At 39.2% G+C, this 19,763-nt stretch overlaps 1 protein-coding gene across 13 annotated transcripts in view; it reads left to right on the forward strand.

Annotated features, from left to right (window-relative positions):
* ADAM22 (ADAM metallopeptidase domain 22) overlaps window positions 1–19,763 on the forward strand; it is a 131,219-nt gene that overhangs the window by 95,328 nt on the left and 16,128 nt on the right. For 5 of the 13 annotated variants that reach the window (XM_061468402.1, XM_061468404.1, XM_061468405.1 and 2 more), the window contains exons 16-29: window positions 1,577–1,648; window positions 2,365–2,457; window positions 3,965–4,045; window positions 4,275–4,325; window positions 4,611–4,674; window positions 5,192–5,297; window positions 6,303–6,419; window positions 7,118–7,286; window positions 8,237–8,345; window positions 9,286–9,376; window positions 10,711–10,728; window positions 13,577–13,771; window positions 16,610–16,710; window positions 17,287–17,353. In XM_061468402.1, coding sequence (XP_061324386.1) covers window positions 1,577–1,648; window positions 2,365–2,457; window positions 3,965–4,045; window positions 4,275–4,325; window positions 4,611–4,674; window positions 5,192–5,297; window positions 6,303–6,419; window positions 7,118–7,286; window positions 8,237–8,345; window positions 9,286–9,376; window positions 10,711–10,728; window positions 13,577–13,771; window positions 16,610–16,710; window positions 17,287–17,353 — 1,334 coding nt within the window. The remainder of the gene's footprint in view (window positions 1–1,576; window positions 1,649–2,364; window positions 2,458–3,964; window positions 4,046–4,274; window positions 4,326–4,610; window positions 4,675–5,191; window positions 5,298–6,302; window positions 6,420–7,117; window positions 7,287–8,236; window positions 8,346–9,285; window positions 9,377–10,710; window positions 10,729–13,576; window positions 13,772–16,609; window positions 16,711–17,286; window positions 17,354–19,763) is intronic. The other 8 variants (XM_061468407.1, XM_061468410.1, XM_061468413.1 and 5 more) reach the window with 3 other exon arrangements.

Raw genomic sequence — 19,763 nt, forward strand, 5'->3', positions numbered from 1 at the left:
AAATATGAGATAAAAGAAAACTGACATGACAAGGTGCAGTGTTCATCAGTGCTCCACTGTAAGATCATCTGTATTCCTGAAAATTACATCAGTGGCTGCTGGAGCAGATTAAACATATGCTTTTTTCAAATGAATGCATCAATTATATGACTTTAGGGGAAAAGTTATCCAATTTGCCTTTAAATTTTTTTTCTTCCATTTCATATTTAGCTGTCCCTACCTATTGCAGCAAATTGGCCCAATGTTTTAAGGCAGGATGCTCTGTTACTTCCATCTAGCATTGCAGCTAGAGACACTGAAGAAGTGAAGTTGCCTGGAAAAATATGTAGGAAGCAAGCAGTTTTAACAACTCTTTAATAATTCTTAAAGATACTTGCTTTCTTACATTTGATGTTAAATTCTACACATGCATTTCATGCTGCAGTCAAATTTCCATTTCAATAGGGGATCTAATAATAGCACATCAGCCTATGCCACAAGCCTCAGGCTGGTCTGTGACACAGCGAAGTACATGGGGTGATGCTCCATCCTGTGGGCTACTGACAGAAAGGCAGCAGCCAGAGGGAAACACACTTTGCACAAGTGATGTACTTGTGCAGATGGCTCATAAGAAGAGTGGTTTCTGGAACAATCTTAATTTAATTGGAGAACTTGGAGGACAATTTACAGTATTTGAGTCTTGATGACACAATTTCATGTCTTCTTATATATGTAGTAAAAGCTACTCCTACGTTTTCTTATGCCCAAAGGAAATAAAACATTTTCTTTTCTTTTAGAAGAATTACCTTTAGAAATTTTGAGAAAAAGAGAAACAACAGAACCAGAAAGAACAGAGTAAAAATGTCCATTAGAAGAGAACATAGCATGGATCCTATATGAAAAACAGGGAATGAGTCTTGCTTCTGGGAAAGGAAAGTACTTCTACAAATATACAGATTTAGACATTTTAAGTTACAGTTTAGTGGGGAGGCTGAAGGGAAAGTCATCTGCCTGTGACACATGCTTATGGAAAACTGCTCAAAGTTCTCAACTGTGGTAGAGGAAAAGGGAAGGAAAAAGCATCTGACTACAATACAAACTGATAAAGGAACACAGCCTCTCCCCTTTCCCTTCATTGTTGAGCCACATGCTACCAAAGGAAAATTTTTTAATGGCTATTCCTTCTGAAGTTATGACACATGCTTCAACCTCAGAGTCCTCCTCACTTGAATTCCAGAACAACAGCAATTAGAGCCCTGTGAAGTAATGAAAATGTCATACTGTTTTGATTTTTTTCCTTTCTTGTCACACCTTTTGTTTTGTGACTTCTGCTCAGACTGAATCTGCTGTAAAAATGGTACTCATGCACAGAAGACACCATGTGACTTGGCAGTATTGCTGAATTAATTCTCAGCATTGTTCATTCTCTGCACATTTCATTTGTGGTGTTTCTAGTCTGCTTCTTCCTGAGTTGTGGGTACTGTTTTTCAGTTAATTAAGTTGGAATGTTAACTGGAAAACCATATTTTACACAGTAAGTATGACAACAGTTCCCTTAGGAGAGACATGCCCTTTGATTTGCGATTTTGCTCCGCAGCTTCTGGATCCTCCAGAATGTGGCAATGGCTTTGTGGAAGATGGAGAAGAGTGTGACTGTGGGACAATTGCGGTAAGTGCAGTCTACTTTAAATCGGTAACTAGACTCTGTAGGACTTAGTGCTGCCCATCACTGCTATTAATATTACATGGAGGAAGACACTTATTAAGATCCTGTGCCAAAGGATTTGTCATTCCTCACATTTTTCCATAATATTTAACAAAATGTGGGACAGGTTTTTTATTTTATCATCACATACAATGAATCATAGAATCATAGAATGTTTGGGTTGGAAAGGACCAACCCAGTTCCACCCCCCCCTGCCATGGGCAGGGACACCTCCCAGTAGACCAGATTGCTGAAGGCCCTGTCCAACCTGGCCTTGAACACTGCCAGGGATGGAGCATTCACAGCTTCCTTGGACAGCCATTCCAGTGCCTCACGACAAAATAAATACTGAATAGTAATAGTATTAGCTCCCTGTGCAGAATCAGGGCTTAAAAGATGTAATAGAAAGTATTTTCCTAGATGGGAACATGACTCTGGTCAGTGCTAACATGTCAGTATTTCATGATTGACACTGTGAAATTAGAAAAATTATTTCTTGTATTGCATAGGAAACAGCAGCTTCATGCCCCACAGTAGGGGCATCAGAGGCCTGCCTCCAGAGGCCTAAAAGCCTGGTTAAAAATCTGTTTGGATAGCGTGCAAAGACAAGAATTAATAAGAGAGCTTGGGGTTCATCTGCTTTTCCCATATATTCTTTTATAAGTGTGTGTGTTCCTCAGGAGTGTGCCAGCGAAGGAGGAGAGTGCTGCAGTACTTGCACCCTAACGGCAGGCTCCCAGTGCAGCAACGGGCTTTGCTGTCGGAAGTGCCGGGTAAGGGCAGTGACCTTCACTTCAGCATCCTACCGGGAATGCATCCAGGTGGCTGCAGACACCACAACATACGTCATTATCCTTGCAGATCTTATGATGACTTTTCTGAACACTTACCCTTTAAAATGGGCTGAAAACTGGTTTGTTTGGGGCTATTTTCTGTCTTCAAGGCTTGGCTTCTTGGGGCAGGGACTGTGATCAAATGCAGAGGTGAATGAAAGCCTTCCAGTTTCAGACAAGTTTGAATCAGGATGGAGTTCCACAAGGTTTCGTTAGACATCCTTGTTTAAACATGCACATCCTTACCCATTTGCTTCTCCCGGTGCCTTACCTGTTGCTCTGGATTTGAACCATGAGGCTGAATGGGAAAATCATACCACAGGGTGCCTGAGAAAAGGATATAGTAAAAAACAAAAACCAAACCAAACAAACAAAAAACCAAACAGAAACAAAACCTAAAAATCAGTTAGCGGAATTGTTCAGAAGTGCTTATCTAGATAAAAGACACCTGACTGAGTTTTTGTTAGGTCTACCTGTGTCTCCTCAAGTTTGAACTCACTGAAATCCCATTGAGTAAAGGGAATCAAGACAAATGTAAACTATAAAGTATTCTTCCTGATACACCAGCAGATAGTAAAAGGAGGTTTAGCCAGATCTTGGCTGTAGGGAGCCTTGCTAAATACAACTTCAACTACTTGTTTATACTCATTTAGTAGTAATGATAATTATTATTAATGTTATTAAAGCTGTGGTGTACTATGTGTGATATTTTTATCTTTGTCTGTGGACTTATTATGAGGGTTTCATTTCCTTAGGAGGAACATTAGTAATAACTGTGAACCACATTCTTGACTTTGTACTATCCTGATGTTAAAAAAAGTAAAAGCACAGATTATGCTGGAACAGATCACATTTTCCTAAGCACATTCCTTATTTTTAATGTAATGTGAAAAAAAAATTAGCAGATTGCCAGTGTGGGTGAATTTTGTTCAAGCATCCGAGTTGCACAGGCACCATATTAAAGACTATGAGAACAAAAAAAAAAGCTTCTGTATATCTACATTATTTTTGCAATGACACAAGAGTTTACCAACATAGAGAATGGCAAGGGTGAGCCAATGAAGAGAAAGGCAGAATTTTGCAAAATGTATCTGTAGGTGGTGTTAATCAGGACAACTCAAAAGACCATTTATAACAGCTCCCAACATCCCCAGACCTGTATTGGTTTTTTAAACCCCAGGGGTCCCATGTCGCAGGATAGCACTTACCATGCTCAGCACTGCACTTGGGAAGGGGTGCCTCAGAGAGTGGTACCACTTGCACCAGTAAATGGCTAGTGGCTTCAGTGGTGTAATGTCTGCACCAGGGAAAGGAAAGTCTTACCACATCAGTTAGCACATGAATATTTCCTGGTTTTATTTTAGTTAAAACTTTAAGGAGGCATTGCATGTAAGGCAAGATATGGAGAAAAGAAGACATTAATTTTCTGTTCTTTTTTTTTTTTCAGTTTGAACCTAAAGGAGTTTTGTGCCGAGAAGCAGTGAATGACTGTGATATTGCAGAGAACTGCACAGGAAATTCCAGTCAGGTGATTTTTAGATTTTCTACCCAAGAGATGAAAAAACCCCAACCTGTAGTCTCTCAATCACTATGAATGTTACTGGTTTGTATAGTAAGGTGTATAAAAATTGTATTAAACCTGCTGATACTGAAAAAACCAGCATGATACTGAAGTAATTTTCCATATATTTTTCTTGTATAGTTTGCTTCCATGCTTGACTGATCTGTGATCTATCAGTTATTTTCTCTTTCTGTAGTGTTCTCCCAATATTCATAAAATGGATGGCTATTCATGTGATAACCAGCAGGTAATTAGCACTTCAGTTTGTTTTATGTTCTTTCTGCTTTTATAGATTGCTTTTTATGGATTTTGATGTAAGATCTTTGGAAGTCACCTGGGACTGTTCTGCTAACATTCCTGAGATTTGAGTACTAGTCATATTTTGGAGCTAAGCATTAAAATGAACAGAAAGTAGAATCACATACTAGTTGCCTCAATAGAAAGAATGTAAGAAATCTGTACATTAAACAAATAGATGTTTTGGAAAATCAAGCGATTTGAAACTTTGTCTGTATCTTTTCCTTCTTTCTAGGGTATTTGTTTTGGAGGAAGATGTAAAACCAGGGACCGGCAGTGTAAATATATCTGGGGTGAAAGTGAGTGAATGTCACTGCTTCTGTGTTGGTTGTAATTCATGCGGCTTGAAAGATTATTTTGGCTAAGAAAAATTATGGGACACGTATTGAGAACCATTAAAAACAGCTAGCAGTGTATGCCATTCCCCTTCTTCCCTCCTCATTTTGTCTTTCCATCCTCTTTTCCAGCTCTTTCTCTAGTGCTGGATAACTTAATGGTGATTTTTCTGAAGTCTTAGGTTTAAGTTCTGATTAATAAACACCTGGGGAGCATATGCACGTATTTGTTGATTTATTTCAGTGGCTTATAGAGCAATAAACCCTGGTCAGTCTGAATAAAATTTTAGAACAGTCCTATGGTGCCAACATAAACGTTTTCATTGAGAATGCTGTGCAGTTTCACAGGCCACCTGCAGACCATGGTACTGCAGTTCACAGATTGGGAAGCTCTGCTTGCTTTAATAGCACATTCCCATTTTCCAGGACCTGGCTTTTCAAAGTCTTCATCATCTTAGAAGAGATTTTTCTCTGTTTTTAGAAGTGACAGCTGCTGACAAGTACTGCTATGAGAAGCTGAATATTGAAGGGACTGAGAAAGGAAACTGTGGAAGAGACAAAGACTCTTGGATACAGTGCAACAAACAGTAAGTTGATCCATTTGGAAAACAACTGGTATGAGAATTTTTATTCCTAATACAGTTCTTTGGCTGGCACATAGAGGTTCAAAAAGCCTTCTTCTGCAGATCTGAGTGCAGGAAATTCTGAAGCTGAGCTTTGGAAGCACTTAGAGCAAAAGTTGTCCTAGGACCCTTGGTGAGGCTCAGCAGTGCAGAGGTTTCATGTCTCAGTGTGGTGTTCACCTTTTATGCTGTGCCATTGCATTGCCAAGTTGTGTTTGGTTTCCATTGTGTTGTAACTTTTCCTATGTCCTGCAAGCTGCTGCCTAAACAAGTGTTTCACATTCTGTATTTATGCAGTTGATTATTTCTGCCTTTTTCTGAACCTTTTGCCAGTCCTTGCCAAACTGCACCCTGGTGTTTCAGATGAGTTCTCCATTCTGTCAATGCCATTTGAATAGTCCTGCCTACAGTTGAAGCAGTGTCTTTTTCAACCTTTCTGTGCAGATCTTATAACCTTACTTTTGCTCCATTACAACTGCATGAGTAAAAATACTCAGTAATACGGGAGAGGCCAGACCCTTCTTTTCTGACACACATAAGTCTCTGCATATGAATCGTAAAGTCCCTTCAACAGCTGAATTAGATTTGGTGTCTCTAGTTTCCTTACATATGTGTCATATGAGAGTTGTTTTAAAGCCACTATCTACTGAACTCCTTTATGGGCCAGTTATTATATCTTGATAGGATATTTTGATCATTTTTATATGGTTTGTTCTTGACGGCTCCCTGCTTGCTATTGCTCAGAGCATTTTTGATAATACATCATAAAAAAGATTCTTTTCGCAGTCCAAGTTCAAAGGAAAATAATCTTCTTGGGAAACAAGACACTATTTATGGGAGTTACTGTCAGTAGGAGGAAAGCAAGGAATGACAAACATGTTACAAAGCAAGTGAAGAAAACCACATTTTTTTGATTGTCCATTTTCTTTGCCATGAGTTTATTTTTCCATGTTTATTCTCTCAATGCAGGGATGTGCTTTGTGGATACCTTCTGTGCTCCAATATATCCAGTGTGCCCAGACTTGGAGAACTTGATGGTGAAATCACATCGTCAATCCTGCAGTTTGGAAAAGTCTACAATTGCAGGTAATTGGAAATTGTGAGAGCAGAACAGAGACAATTAGTATCCATCTTGCGCAGAAAAGCAGCTTTCTTATTCCTAAGTGGAGAACAACTGTTTCTATTACTTTTTTTTTCTATTAACACATAACCATTACTCCAGCTCAACTTATGTTAAGCTTCAGGAAATTGACTGCATGTGGGGAATGCAGCTGTTTTGCAGTCCACTCTATGTAATGGTTAATTTTTCCTGTAGAGACAAAATGCTCTTCTCTGGCCTCTGAATTTTACATTCTTTAATATTTGTAAAGCACTTAATGTCCTCAAATACTTAGACGTATGCCTGCACTGCCAAAGCTAACTGGCAGCTTAATACCTTGCCATGTTAGCTGTATCACAATTATAGACCTGGTGTGTTCTTATAGCTTCACACAATTGTTGGATGTAATAAAATCCTAAACAAGTAAACTCAGTGTTTTATCTAACAATGGCTCTTACACAGGAAATATGGTCTTTGTTTTCACCATTAAATTTGATGTAGATACACTGTGTTTCGGTTTGTTTAACATTAGGGCCAGTGAGATAGATTAAGCAATACTTACTCTTTCCTGGTCCTGGGCATTGTATAATGCAAACCGAAGGCAGCAGCCCAAAGCCCATTTTCTCTCAAGCAGTCCCATGTAATCACAGCACAAGTCTCCAGGGTCCTCTTGGTTGTCTTGCAGTGGTGGCCATGTGAAGCTTGATGAGGAGACGGACCTGGGCTATGTGGAGAATGGGACGCCTTGTGGGCCAAACATGGTTTGCCTTGAGCATCGCTGCCTCCCCATCAAGGCCTTCAACTTCAGTACCTGTCCAGGCACCACAGACAGCCAGATTTGTTCAGGACACGGCGTATGTTCTTGTACTCCTTAATCTTTTTTTCCATTTTTGCTCAGTAGCTGGCTTTGTGTAGTATAATAGCTAGACCTTTCAGGAAACCAGAAGCATGACTCTTGAAGTCTCTGAAGCTGGAGAAGCTTTTGCAAAGGAAAAGGGGAGAAGGCACTTGAGTAAATATAATGCATAGCAGTCAAGGCATCTTAAACAATGAGTCATAGTAAGTATGTATTAGTCTTACAAAATATCAATTGATTCTTTCACTTCTGTTAACTTGATTGATATTTCCTCAGGCAAGGTACTGAAGAATATAAAGGTATTATGAACTGAGAAACTTGGGACTCTGTTCTTCCAGATGTTCTTTCTCATTCCCTCTTTATTGTGTCAACACCCAAGAAGGTTCATAAAGTTGCTGGATTCTGAGAGTTACTTTCCTCTAGAGAAGAGGGCAGTGAGCTGGCTCTTGGCTAGTGGCAAATTCTCTGCTTGGTGCACAGCCCTGGCAAGTCCCCTTGTTCTGCAGACAGTTTGAAACAGTGTCCAAGTCCCTATGGCTGAGCTGAGATCAAAGGAGTTGTTCTGTCATAATGTTTTTTGTCTTTTGCACTGCATTAGAACTCCCCTTTTAATTTGAAATTAACCACTTCATCATATTTTGAGAAAAAGAAAATAATTGTTGAGGTTCAGTCTCTGAAAGCAGTTAGAAATGGTTCTATTAAATATAGATTACATTAAAATATATGAATGTACATAATACATATTACACACCTTTATATATAAAGTATAATAATAGATTTAATAGATATTTATATCTAATATATAAATTAAAACTTGTTGTATATTTAAAAAGTTTTGAAAACTTTGCAGGCAAAATCAGTCTGTATGACTGTCCCTGTACCATAGATGCTAAGTAGGGGACTAGATCAATTTTATGATTTTATTCTGAGCTGCGCTTTTGGCTGCAGGTTTGTAGCAATGAAATAAAGTGTGTCTGTGACCGATTCTGGGGAGGAGAAGATTGCAGTTCTCGCATCAAAGATGATCTATATTTTGATAAAGATGCTATCAATAAAGGTACGTTGTTATAATTTTTATCAGTAACTGGAGAGGCTTGGATTTGAGGATGGTTCATTGAGCAAAACCAGATCTCCTACTGTTTCAGTTAGCCTACAACATGATGCACCATTAGGAGCCTCATTCCCTTGCCTTCCTCCCACAGCAGAAGCACTCAGTGTCTGAATGAGGTGTCAGACCTGGGGCTGGGAGCAAGTGGTGTTGCTGACAAGCTCTCATCCCACCGTTTAGGACTGGTACCAGTGTGTCCAGTTGTACCTTGTTTGTTCCAGTCATCTGAGTGGCCTTACAAAGTATATTAATAGATTAGGACAAGCAAAATGTTACTTGGACTTTTCATACGTAAATGGAAAAGTAGTGTTACATGATTGGTTTTTAGTTGTAAATATTTTATTACATAGCCAGTATGTGGAATGTTGGCACACATTTTTTGAGTGAAAATTTTTATTCATTTTAGGTTCACGTACATGAGAAAGATATGTTGTGGAAAAATGAGGGTGTAAATGTCTTTTATTATAAATCCTTGTTAGGAGACAGCTTTACCATCTTCCAGAATGTCTTTTTTGGTTAGTTTATTCAGCTGTGGAAAGGATTTAAGCAAATCCAGTCACTTTTATTCCAATGTAAGCATGTATTTGCCAGGCAGCTTATAAGGATATAAGCTACAGCAGTTTAATATTGATAACATTATATTGGCATACCTGGCACAATTTTCTCATGTAGCAAGTGTTCAGTTAAGGGAAACAGACACAAAGGTCAAAGCTTGATTTATGAATGATCTTTTTATGTCCATGGTATAGTTCAAGATTATATCACTGGCTGCAGTTAATCAGCCTAGTGCAAGTTATCCAAGCAGGCTTTTGAAAGACAGTGCATTTACTGGTTTTGTATATTTTTCTTCTAAAACCTTTTGTATTTTTCCCCTTTCTTTTGTTTCCAGGTGTTGTTAGCACAAATATAATAATAGGGGCTATTGCTGGCACCATTTTAGTGTTGGCTCTCGTTTTAGGAATAACTGGTTGGGGTTACAAGTAAGTAAATCATGTTTTTTCTTGATATAGTTAAAAATACATTTATTCTATCTGATGTCTAATTATAAGAACAATTCAAGCATAATCTAAAAAATCCAAATTTTATTTGGATTCTATTTATACAGTGATGTTTTTAGTGTATTAGCATTTTTCAGGTAATTCTTACATGTGTATGTGCTTTTGGAGAGCTTGATCCAGGTTTGAAATTTATTTCTTTCTTAGTTATTTAATTTTTTTGTAGATGATCAGGTTTTGATTTTACTGTATCTGACAAAGGAAATACAAGATTACAGTCTGACTCAATTATAAATCTTTCCTAATGATGAAGTAAATTTAGCAAGATTAGCCTTCAGTCAGTCAGTAAACCATTTAACCATAGGCTTCCTTAAATAGATATTTATATTCAATCAGCTTAAGCTGAAATTAATTCAGACACTTTTTTGGGTAAGAGAGAGATCTGTAATTTGCAAATAAGGTGCAAGTTCTCCTGGTGTAGAACTGTCAGTGTTCCACTCACTAGGAGGCAAAATGGATTATTTTAGCCTGACTGATCTTTTTCAGTTTCTCTTCTTTTGTGAATTTCTTCTAAAACCAGAGCAGTTTAGGCGTTTTGCATGCATTAAGAAAAGATTTAAGGTACTTACTTTGTCACCTGTATTTGGGTGAAACTGGCTCTTGAAGTTCTTCATCCACTGGTCCTTGGTGTGCTTGGTGGGCAGGGCAGGCTCACCTTGCAGGTACTGCTGTAATAGGACGCAGCCCCAGTGGTTTGGCATAATGAACTGGCACATCCCCTCCTGTTTTGTTAGGCTGAGGAATAGCTCCAATACATAAGAAAAGAAGCATTTGGAAAAAAGCATGAAGGTTAGGATAGTAAAAAAGGTAGGATATGCTCTCTTGGTGTATCACCCTTAGCTTCTGGCAGTATCTGAAAATCTGGACTTCTATTTTCAATACAACTCCAAAAGTTAAGGTCTCATTTTGAGATCACACATAGCTAGCGGGATTAGTTTTTGAAGGTGGAGGGTGCACCATTCACTAACAGCTTCACAGTGAATAGACTTAAACTCATCATGAACTGTATCTCCAACTCAGCACTGACTTTAGCCATCGACATGAATATATTTTCCAAGTTTATTCTGATTTAGTATGATTAGTTCATAAGTGTTTTCTTTAGAAACACTTTGAGCAAAAATTTCATTCTGCATACAGAATGGATGCTATATGGTTGGTATTTTTTCCTTTTCTCTTTACTTTTTTTTCTTTTACTGACCATGTATACCTGCATACTCATAACTCATTCTTCTTTTCTTCTCTTCTCTTTATATGGAAAGAAACTACAGAAGGCAGAGGTATGTGATAAAAGTAATGGAATGTATATTAGAAAGCTCTGAAAATTGCTCTACTTCTCTCTTGCTCATTTGTATGCTATAAAGAAATTGAAGTGTTGAATTACCATATTTTAAAGAATATTTGCTCGTATATATGAAATTGGTATTTATTCTGTAAGTGTACTGCTTGAAATCCTGATTTCACTGAACTCAGTAGCAAAAAAATGTTTACTTCTGAGGTAGACAATCTTATTTAGGAAAACAGGAGAATATTTCCAATAAGAGATACTGAAAATCTGCTATTAGAGATAAAAGTGTTCTTGGGAGGCTGAGAACTGAATAATTAATATCAACATGATGTTCGGGAGCCTTCTGAGACAAATTCATGCCTGGAGCTTCTTTGCAGTTAAAAATACAATGCAGTTAAATTGCTATGCAACTGAAGAGACCATTCTTTCCTGCCACCCTGCTTGATTGATTTGTAGATAAAGCACAGTACTGTCTTCAGCACAGAGCTGGGCTTTCACCGTTTTAAGCTTGTGGCCAAAACTCAAACAGTTTCTAGTGACTTGGGTTTGGCTCCTGGAAGACCATCTCCCTTTGATCAGTCATCTGCCTGGCAGATGGGTCTTCTGGGAAGGACTTGGCTCCTTCCTCTCCCAGTGCCCCCAAATAAGAGCTTTTCACAAATTCCCCTGTTTTCTGCCTGTATCACTGCCTCCTGGTCCAAGCTGCTGCTTTGTTTGTTGCTGCTGCTACCCATTGCGCTTGTTCTCCATTCCCCTGCCTGTGTAGTGCTTTCTCTGCCAGGCTCAAAATACTTGATAAAAGCGGAAAAGCACTGCCAAGTGCTGGCTGTGTACTATAAGGTCAAATAGGTGGCAGGAACAGGAGGAAGACAAAGCTATTGAAGTCAAGCCTTGCGGAGAGGTTGGTGGGTAGGAAATGTCACCCGGTGCAAGGGAGGCAGCATTTCAGGGTTTGGTGCTGCTTAGTGGAACACAATGTACCTGTAAATGCAGACTAACATCGCCATCTTGTCACTCCACTGTGCATGCTTCAGTGTTGGTTGAGGACAGAGCAGCTAAAACCTTGAAATACAGAAGGAGGCTGCCCCATGCATGTTCACAGTGGAGTCTTAGGGAATCTAACTTTTTCAAATTCCCTCATCTCTGGAAATCAGTATATGGACAGAGAGCTGTGAGGATGCAGTCAGTCTGCAGCTGTGTCTGTCAGCATGGGCAGTGGAAAACAGCATAAGCAAGCTGAGGCTTTTGAAGGTGATGGAGGATATTTCATAGTTGGTGGAGATATTTAATAATTAAATCTCCATGCAGAAAATGAAGTTCTGTGGGCTGACTTCTAAATAGAATAGTACTGGATATGTACAAGGAGTGCTCCATAAAAACAGATTTCCAGTGGAGTCTCCAGAGTGTCCTTTTTTTTTCATTTCCTAATAGTTAATGGTTACTCCTTAAAGATGAAAACAAGACATTGAGGTATTTCTGAGCATTACATAAGGAATGATATTTGGTATTGCTAAGCAATGGAAACGTGTCAACTGAAAGTAATAAAAAGAGCCAATTAGCAAGAATTCTACTGGCTGGGATAGTGTGTCTTATATGGCACAGCTACAAGGGAGAAGTTATCTCTGATGGTGTAGCGATAGAACGGTTTGCTGGAGGAACTCTGGGGAGCAGAGCTGCCCACACTGAATGAACTCCCAACACAGACATGTATCAGCTGAGGAATGGGACAGGAACTGAGACTGAGAGGTGTTAGAAGAGATAGTGTGGAAGAACTGCATTACACTAATGATTTCTGTGCCTTGTAATTGAATATTTTAAATACTTTAGGAGCATTAGAAATTCAGATATGGAACGAAGAGAGCCCCATTCAGGTCTGTAGTTGGACACAATCTGACTGTGAATCAATCTTCTGATAAATGTGCATCTTAATAAGGTAGACAAAAAAGGCCTTGGGAAGTGCAAAATTAAGTTGCTGGTATTATGATACAGACAACTGTCAAAGTAGCTACTTGTAGTAGGGAGGATTTTTCAACTTGATGGAAGTGTAACTGGAATACTTGCGTGGCAGTTTTTCTGCTGGCAATGAATTCATTATCTGCAAAAAACACTGCACAGCTTGATTAGGACTTTCGAAAGCATAGATGGTTTTATGCACCATAACCAAGCTTCTGGTACTGGAAAAGGATAAACTACTGTCGGATATGTGGGGCATTATTTCTGTATGTCTTGGCAGATTGAGTCTACTGAGGTAGATGAGAACCTCTGACACTGGCTTTATTTCCCATGCACAAGAAAACAGTTAATAAATGAGGTTTTTCTCCTCCTGAGTTTTAAACCACTCAATTGGTTGCTATTCTTGAATTCAATAATGGTCACAAAAATTAAATGGAAAGGATCTACCTCAGAAGGAAAAAAACATTCACTTTTCCTGAGCTCCTTTTTGATGCAGGTATGTTATTCAGCTCAGGCTGTAGCACTTGTACTGTACCTGGGGATGCTTTTTGCAATGAGCACAGTGGGCTATTTGGAATGTCTGAACATGGTTATTTGTCTCAAGAACCACAAACTATTAACTTTGAAAACTGTTTACCAGTGAAATGCTCCTTGTTTTCCCTTACCAAAACCACACAATCCACTCTTCTGCACATATCAGAAGCATGTGGGAGTTTTCTCTCCAGATGGTTGAATTGTTTATTAATAGGATTATTGGTGTGGTTAACACGTTTCCTCTAGGATCGCTATCCTCGCCTCTTGTCCTTCTAAACTAATGTTTGTGCATGTTTGTGTGTGTGCTGGTGCCTGTCATATTTTCTGACTCTACAATGTTTATTATACTTTAGACAAATACCCCAGGGAGATTATGTAAAAAAGCCTGGAGAGGCCGACTCTTTTTATAGCGACATGCCTCCTGGAGTCAGCACAAACTCTGCATCTAGTTCTAAGAAGAGGTCTGCTTTTCTGTCGCATTTTCAGATTTCTACCTGTTCCATCACCCATTATTCCATTAGTCAGAACATTTCATTGTTTTGCAGCAGGTTTGATTCTTTCTTCTTTCTTTGTGGAATGTTTGAAATTGCATCCTTTGTGCTTTGATTACTGTTTTTTCCCAGATGCTCTGAGCTATCTACTACAATTAGGCCAGAATAAACAAGTTTTCCATTGCAAACCAATTTTCAATTAATCAAATTTTCGTCATCTCCATGCTTGAGATTTGTTTTCAAGTAGACTGTAACAATAATTGCTTGTTAAAAAAAAAAAAAATTAAATAAAAACTCCACAACTTTCTTATACATGGTCATGTAATCAAAGAAAAGGAACACTGTCTTGCTTCAATAATAGTTATAAACATAAAATGTTCAATATAAATGTAATTTTTCTATTTTTATGTGTCAGTGTCATTAAGTCACTGAGTTGAACTGGGTAATACTCATGATGTCTCACATTAAAATGACAGTACGTGCATTTTATTCCACTTGCTTGTCTAATTACTAAATGGTAACCAACTGTTACCTTAGAAGATAATTCTACAGAGACTTCCTGTAGTTTTGTGCTTGGTGTTACAAGTAACCAAGGAGAGCATTAGATTTTGCCCTTGATCAGATTTCACTAATTCTTTTATTGTTCCAGTTACCTTAAGAAAGGGACAACATTTTAAAATGGAAAAACCATTGAAAAGTGTTGAGAGTGTTTTGTAATTGCTAAGGTCATTAGATCACGATGCTCACTGTCCCTCTGCAGTTAGAGATCCTTTAATTATGAAAATATCCAGCTAGCACTTTAAAACAATTTACAGGAAGCACTGTGTCGTGGGAGGGATAGACAATCCTGAACTGCTTCATAAGAAAACTGCAATTCAGTTCTCAGTGCCTTACTGAGCAGCCTATAACCATACAGCTGATGAAGCCATTTTCTTTGTTGTTATTTCAAAGAAAGTAGAGAGAAATGTACGGAAGGGATACACTTGCAGTAACATTTACTATTTGGGTATAGCAGCTTAATCTAATATGCAACTTCTGTCTATTATAATGGAAAACTGTAGCAGTGATTAATTAATGATTTCTAGTTTTAAAATTCAGCTTTTTAGATGTGTGAGTGGATAAATTATTTTTTTTTCAGGGAACAAGCATTAATTTTAAATGATGCACTGTTTGTGTAGTAGAATCTTTTCTCATCTGGATAAATTTTGAGAAAAGTCTCAGGCAAGCAAATTTTCATAGCTTTGTGTAAGCAGGTTTGAATACCAGTTAGGAAAAAAAAGTTTGTTTTTCAATGAATGTCATTTAATGTGTTTCTTCTTTCATTCAGTATCTGTGTTTCTTTTCATACTTCATTTCTTTCATATGTTTATTATCTGTTAAAAAAAGCTAATGGTTTCTAAGGTCTGTCTGTACTAGAGAGTTTTGTTGTTCCCCACCACCAGTTCAGGTATGTTGTGCACTGTCAAGTCTGGAAAAGTCTGACAAATACTCCATTAACATTGTGGTGGAGCTGACGTAGTCTTTCCATGCAACTCTTTGAATGCCCAAAGTGCTATTTCCTGCCTTCCAAGCTGGTTTTGATTTGCTCTGTGTGCAGATAGGTATGGTATCTCTTGCAAGATGACTGGGCCATTAGCTGCCTGGGTTTCTCCATGCTGGAAGGCACTATGAAGCGTTAGCTGGTATTCAGAGGATGTTCAAGGATTAAGACACAACTTTATGATAACCCTTACTATTATGAAACACCAAAACCAGAATATAGCAAGACATTCCTGAACCTGAAAACAGACCCTTAAGAAGAGAAAATGTTAAAAAAATCTGTCAGTAGATCTGTTGCTTCTCAGACCTTTCATGCTGTAATTAAGTTTGAATTGATGAAACCCTGGGCTTACTTCAGTGTGATTGTGGTTTAGCCTGGTTTTCTGGAAACTGAGGAGCATCTCTCAGATGCTTGCCCTCCAAGGAAAGCAGAGGCTGAAAAATGCAAGAGTATCCAAACTTAGAAACAACAGAAATAGTTCCTTTAAGCAAAAATTCTTTGCAATAAATAAGACATCTATTCTGACCTGTTTTCTACTTCCTCTTGTTTTCTTCTCTTTTGGAAATAATTGTAGATCTCTGGCAAAGAGCTCAGCTGCAGCTGTAGTTCAACAGGAGGGAGCCTGTTGCAAAATCCCACATGTTGGACGCCACCACCACCCACACCTCTAGCTCCCAGAGGAAATACAAAAGGAAAGAAAAATTTAGGTTTGCACCAAGCACCTAGATATAATGACTGGTGTTTTGGGTTTGAGTTTAGCATTAGAAATGCATAATGTAGTGACTGGCTGACAAAACATAATAAAAATTCAAAATTAGCAAGCATGAGTTATCCCTCCTCCACTGGAGCTACCAGCTGTGGGTGGGAGGATGCTCATCACAGATTCCCGGGCCCCTGAGTCTGGTAGCAGTAGGGTGAGGGAAGCAGTCCAGGCTTTCCTATAGCAGCACAGGGAGGGAGTGGGTAGCTTGCAGGCAGGGTGTGCTTGACGGTGAGATAAAAAATATTGAGATGAGCACAGTTGGAAGAGCATCTTCCAGCTACAAACTGGGGCAGATCTGCAAACCCAGAGGAAATCTGGTGTGTGTTGGTGTTTGTGCTTTCCACAGCAGACATGCGAGAAGGCAGTGCTGAAGCGTGGTTCTTGAACATGGGCACACCAAACCGCTGCAGGGACAGCTGTGTAGCATAACTGCAGCATTTAAACAGAACTCCTGGAGGCTCTGCTAGTGCAGACAGACCTTAGGCTGTGTTGTGTCACCGGCCTCGGGAATGTAACCCTCTGAACCGCTGAGCTAACACTGATGTGAGACAACACCCTTAACAATAACCGCATCTGAGCCCTCCTATTCCAGGTCAAATGGATTATCTCATTCCTGGAGTGAAAGGATCCCAGACACAAAACATATTTCAGACATTTGTGAAAATGGGAGGCCTAGGAGTAATTCTTGGCAAGGTAAGTGTGAACCTCTGTGCTAGCCGCAGTGGAAACCAGCCTCTGCACCATTGCTGCTCTGCTGAAAGTTTAGCTGATCTTAGGACAGCATCATGCCCCCTTAAAATTGTGCTATTTGTTATTAACCTGAAATGAAGACTTAGCAGCACCCTACACAAGTACTTTTTTTACACAATGCTTTGTGATGTAGAAATGACATTTCTCCCATTCCTCTAGTGTGAGCTAACATGGAAAAGAGAAGGAAGTCTACTCTCACTCTTGCCAGCTTTTGTGATTTTGTCGGGAAGTGTTTAGTATTCTTCTTGAAGTGTAGTGATTTTCTCAAATGAAAGCTGAAATTAAGGAGTTTATTGCTCTGCACAGCTGCAGTGAAAAGTAGAGAAAGATCATCTAAGCGTCAGGTTTAGTTGGTCTGAGGTAAATCAAGAGGGACTGACCTGTGACTTTCAAATGCTTAAAGCTAATGAGGTAATGACTCTTTTGCTGGGGATGCAAAAAGAATATACAGCTTGGCATGGGATGCAGGTGAGTTTCAAGTTGTTTTACTGTCTGTCTTTATCCTTTGATTTCTTTCAGGTAATATAGGAGGAAACAGAAAGAAAGTCAGAGGCAAAAGATTTAGGCCACGGTCTAATTCAACTGAGTAAGTCTGAACTTATGAAAGCAAAGCCAAAAAATACAGTTTTCATATTTGTATTTTGTAGGAGATTAAGAATACTGAGAAGTAGACAGCTACATTATTGCTCTGTGGCCCATTCTGTTTGACGATTGATAAATCTGGTAAATGATTTGGTTAATGTATTTCACCCTCTTTTAATGTATTCTTTAAAAATTAACTATCAATTTTCTTTTTTATGTAGGCTTCCTCCCAGTCGTTCCCATAGCAATTCCCAATGATGGTGGCAGCCTGCACCATCACTGCAGGCTTTTGTCTACAGTAAACTGCCATTGCTGAGTGTATCCTGGTTCAATACTGAATTTCTGATAACCTGTTTCCTACCGTTGTCTTCACCTTGGGTTGGGCCATTGCAGAGTTAGAGATTTATATCTCTGCGTACCTGCCTGGAGGTTTTAGGGGAGATACCAGTCTGCTCTGAGAGTACCCTGAAGTTTATCCTCATAAGCCTGAAACAGCCAGCCTTGAGTAAGCTTTGCGATAATTGGGTAATGAGAGTCCTTACAAAGCAACTGATCCCCAGGCCTCTCCAGTACGACTTAGTGTTGCTTTCTTATTGATTTGTTATTTGTGTTTACCGAAGAGCCCATGTATGCAGTGTTCCCCACAGGGAAAGAGCCTGCCTTATGTACTTCAGCCTGCTGGTTGAGGCTTCTTTTGTGAATGAATAGTGAGTGGGTGAAAACATAGCCTCTGGGATTGTCAAGTGCTGGCCTGCTCTTATAGTACTTATGCCACATGGGAATGACCCCTTGTTTGACTGCAGTGACGATGACAGTGCCCTTTCCTCTTATCATTAATACTAACTTGCACCTCTAAGGGCAAATGGGCTTGATACCAACCCTGCTGGTACTAATAATGCTAACTCCTCTCTGGGCCCTGTTTTCTTCAGTTTGGGGATTTTCAGTTTATTCTGAAACTTTTCTTCCACTTGTGGTACACTGTCTTGAGGTGAGTAGGCTCAGAAAGGTTCATAGAAAATACCCTCTAAGTTACAGCAGTAATAGTTTGATGCACATTGCAATTAAAAAATTGCATGGGCAAAATGGCAGAAATTTTAGCCCTAGATCCCTTGGAGGAATTCATCTATCAGGTGCCCCTGTGCTCTTGGTCTTCATGCTGATAAACTCTTACTGAAATGTTATTTTGCTCATTTTCTTTTCTCCTTGCATGAGACAGTTTGATGAAAGCAAAATTAGTCTGATCAAACTACCAAGAGTACAAATGAGATTGCACATTCTTCTTTAAAAACTTGTCCTGTGCTTTCCTTAATTTTCCAATTTTATTTCTTAAGGAAAATTTGTTTAAAAAGGTTTAAGTTAATGATATGATTATTCTGTGATTCAGCAGAGATGTACACTGAGACTGAACCGGTCCATAAAGCATGCTCTTTTTATCCTAGAGCAAATGTAAATATGTGGGAACAATATTGGTTTCCATAAAAGAAAAAAAGCCCAGTGGGCATATTGTTTCATCTGTGCTGCTCAGCTGGTATTTTATATATTTGCTCTGAGAAGGCTGGAGCACTAAACAAGTGGGTAGCAGAGACAATATGAGTTGGGAATCTTTTTCCCTGTCATTTTTTTTTTTTTTTTTTTTTTTCTCTTTTAAAGGTGTCCCTGAATTTCCACCTTAATTCTCTGCTTTCCTTTGTGCTACTTGTTACGGCCTCTCAGCCCAGCAGCAGCCCTGGTGCTAGAGGGAGGCAGAGTGTACTTCCCAAGGGCTGTGCAGTAGACTGTTAGGGACAAAGCACAGTGTGCGTGTTCCTGGGAGAGACCTGTCAGGCAGGAAAATGCTCTGTCTCCTGATGGGGTCTATCCTGGACTGCATGGGACCACATGGCTTGTCTGAGCCTCCTTGGCAAGCCTGTCACTTCTTGGAGAGAGAGCTCCCACTGAATGATCTCCATGGACTGTGTCAGTTTGGTGGGGAATGGAGAAGATTGCCAAGGGCACAGAGTGGCCCTCGTTAGAGGGATAACTGCCTTTGTGAGCAGAGAAAATTGACTACTGAGAAAGATCTAACTGTGGCCAGCATTTACTCATTTAGGAAAACAAAAAGAATTCTGGCTGCTTTGAGGATGCCTCAGAATACATGGAGGCTTTTTCCAGACAAATTTACCTTCTTACCTTCTCTGTGAAACACAGGAGAATATTGAAATCTGCTCTGAGACTGTGGATGGGATTTGGAAAGTCCAACTGTGTTACAGCCCTGGGAATCCAATGAAGCATACCTGTTGAGATGGAAGAAAAGGGGTAACACTGTTGGAGACAGTGTAGTTAGCCACTAGAAAATCGTGATCATTTGTGCCATACCTTGTGCTGAATTCATTTTTTTAAGCAGATGCGCACTAGTACAGTTGCCTACAAAATGA

The sequence above is a fragment of the Pezoporus flaviventris genome, unplaced genomic scaffold (genome assembly GCF_033815535.1).
Source record: "Pezoporus flaviventris isolate CSIRO_AGI_PZ_B2104156 unplaced genomic scaffold, CSIRO_AGI_Pfla_v1 ptg000047l, whole genome shotgun sequence".
Taxonomy (NCBI): Eukaryota; Metazoa; Chordata; class Aves; order Psittaciformes; family Psittacidae; genus Pezoporus; species Pezoporus flaviventris.